Here is a 2,378-nt window from a genome sequence, read left to right as displayed (position 1 = left end):
TTATAAGACAAAGCGATATACTTTGCCATTGGTTACGTGGCTGTTATGTCTGTGCGTGCGTGATGGTTAAATCACTTTTTTTTATAGATTTTTTCGTGTCACATACGTATTTGTCCATGAAATGGGATAAAAGTGATGTAATAAAGTCTATTCCAATCATTGTTCCGCTTTTCACGGATCTAAGTTGTGCTGTAACATTTCTTCCCACTCACATATATATATACTAAGCCGTGCGATACCTTTTTCGCCAATCACAAAGCAGAAGAACAGTTCTAAAATTAGAACTGTAGATGAGAAGGCTGCCACGGCTCTGGTGCTAGTCACTAGTGCTTTGATGGACACCTGTGCTCCGCTCGACTTAGAAGGGCTGCACGCATGGTGGACCAACTACTTTCCTGATACACACACCCCGACACAAGCCAACACACACACACATGTACAGGGAGATATGCCTACACACATATGCCCACAGACGCCTGCAAAGGCAGTGGGCGTTTTTGACTGGCTACAAGCGTGCGCGCAGTTTGCGGCCGGTCGTGTAGAATACGCGCTCGCTATTTTCACGCAAGTATGCGTGTTGCTTAGCAACGGTGCTCCAGATATACCTACCAACCCGGCCACTGCCAGCGACCCTGACACGCCCACGTGGCATGGGCTGAGTGAGAAAGCACGTGCGCTTGTGCTGAGCTATGTACGGCTGCAACGGAGGCAGTGTGAGCTGATCCTGAGTGTCGGTGTCGACACATCGCCAATCGAATGCAACGAGAAGATTGCACCCATACAATGGCGTGCGAGTGTGGATGTGAACACAGCAATGTACAGTGGTGTAGGTATGGGGCAAGGTAGTGCGATGAAACAGGGCGATGGGACGGGTCACGCAGCGGTAGGTAGTACTCCACAGCTCTTCTCTGTAGGGACTCCGTCTATGCCGGGTGTGCAGGTGGATGCGGGTACAGCTGTGGGTGTGAGTGAGAGGGAGGAGAGTGCGCATATGAGGGCTATAGTGCGTGACCAACTGACTGTGTGGTCTGATGCTGCCGACACGACGTTGTCTGACAACCAATGGAAAGGTTTTATGAACGGGAGTGCAAGCCAATCAAAATCCACCAAAAGGGACGGTAACTATGGTGACGGCTGGGCCGAGTTTGGGCTGTTGTCTCAGTTGGATGTCATCGGAACACGGCACATTGCGCATCAACTGTTACAGAATACAGGAAGCACTCACCACACACGCACACACGCACATATGCCTACCAAACATCACACACAGCCTCGCACGTACAGTATATCGGGACCCTCTCATCCGTTCATGCGCGATCTCGCACACACTTTGGGGCTCGCCACTGCGATGTGGGGTGACTGGCGAGGTATAGCTGGTCTACAGCAGCTGGGAATGCTTACTCTGGGTTCAACTGGTGGTAGTGGACAATTAAGCAGGAATGATCTTGTGACTGTCCTGGAAGAGGCGACGACTGAGAGAAACTCGAATCTCAACCTGAAGGCTATCATGTGGTCCACTCGGATGCTTTCTAGAAGTACTGCTGGGCACACGAGAAGGTGAGAATCCATGTTATCACTTGTACCCGTTTATATTACACCTAAGCATCTATACATAAACAATTATATCAATGGTGCATTTGTATAAAACCAGTTATGTCATTGAAACATGTGTATGTGTATACTGATGTAAACCCTAAAACCAAAGCAAAAAAATTCCCTGCCCAGCCACAGTGAAAGTTCAAACCCCTAAAACTCTAAAACTGACATGGTGCTGTCGACTTCTCTCGTCGCCTCTGCTATCGAGTGACTTCTTGACTCATTTTACACCGAGAAAAAAACACTATAGTATGATTAATTGAACAAACACCCTTCTGATTGTCAATTAGAAAACAATTCACAACCAGGCCACTAATATTTGACTATTATCTTTAATTGCCCACCTGACAGCTCTGTTCCGTTGGCACGTGTCATGGGTGTCAGCAACGATGTCTCGAGCTACGGTGGGATCAACACGGTACTCGCCACTGTTACCTACCTTCGTAACCATGGTAACCCGCACATGGCCCTTTCATTTCTGTCTCGATTCCGTGCGAGTGCTATAAATAGCGTCAGCGCCCACCGAAGCTCCGCACACTTACCATCTTTTGAAAGCGGGACGCAAAGCGATACGATGACGGCAAATGTAAACGCAAGCTGGTTGGCTGTGGAGAGAGCACGGGCGCTTTATGATGTGGGCAGAGGCCAGGAAGCTGTGCACATCGTCCATGAAGTACTGCTGGGGTTCCCAATGTATGTGCACTACCACATATATATAATATATACATATACATATAAACACACACACACACACAGAGATACACATACACACACACACACAC

The 2,378-nt window shown here is 48.3% G+C and overlaps 1 protein-coding gene across 1 annotated transcript in view; it reads left to right on the top strand.

Annotated features, from left to right (window-relative positions):
- Positions 1-253: 253 nt before the first annotated feature.
- SARC_03639 (hypothetical protein) overlaps positions 254-2,378 on the top strand; it is a gene marked incomplete at its 3' end in the record, with an annotated part of 13,220 nt that continues 11,095 nt past the window's right edge. The window contains exons 1-2 of the mRNA XM_014302568.1: positions 254-1,557; positions 1,948-2,289. Coding sequence (XP_014158043.1) covers positions 335-1,557; positions 1,948-2,289 — 1,565 coding nt within the window. The 5' untranslated portion in view covers positions 254-334. The remainder of the gene's footprint in view (positions 1,558-1,947; positions 2,290-2,378) is intronic.

The sequence above is a fragment of the Sphaeroforma arctica genome (assembly GCF_001186125.1).
Source record: "Sphaeroforma arctica JP610 unplaced genomic scaffold supercont1.189, whole genome shotgun sequence".
NCBI lineage: Eukaryota > Ichthyosporea > Ichthyophonida > Sphaeroforma > Sphaeroforma arctica.
Note: the sequence above shows the minus strand (reverse complement) of the source record. Positions and strands in the feature narration are given on the sequence as shown.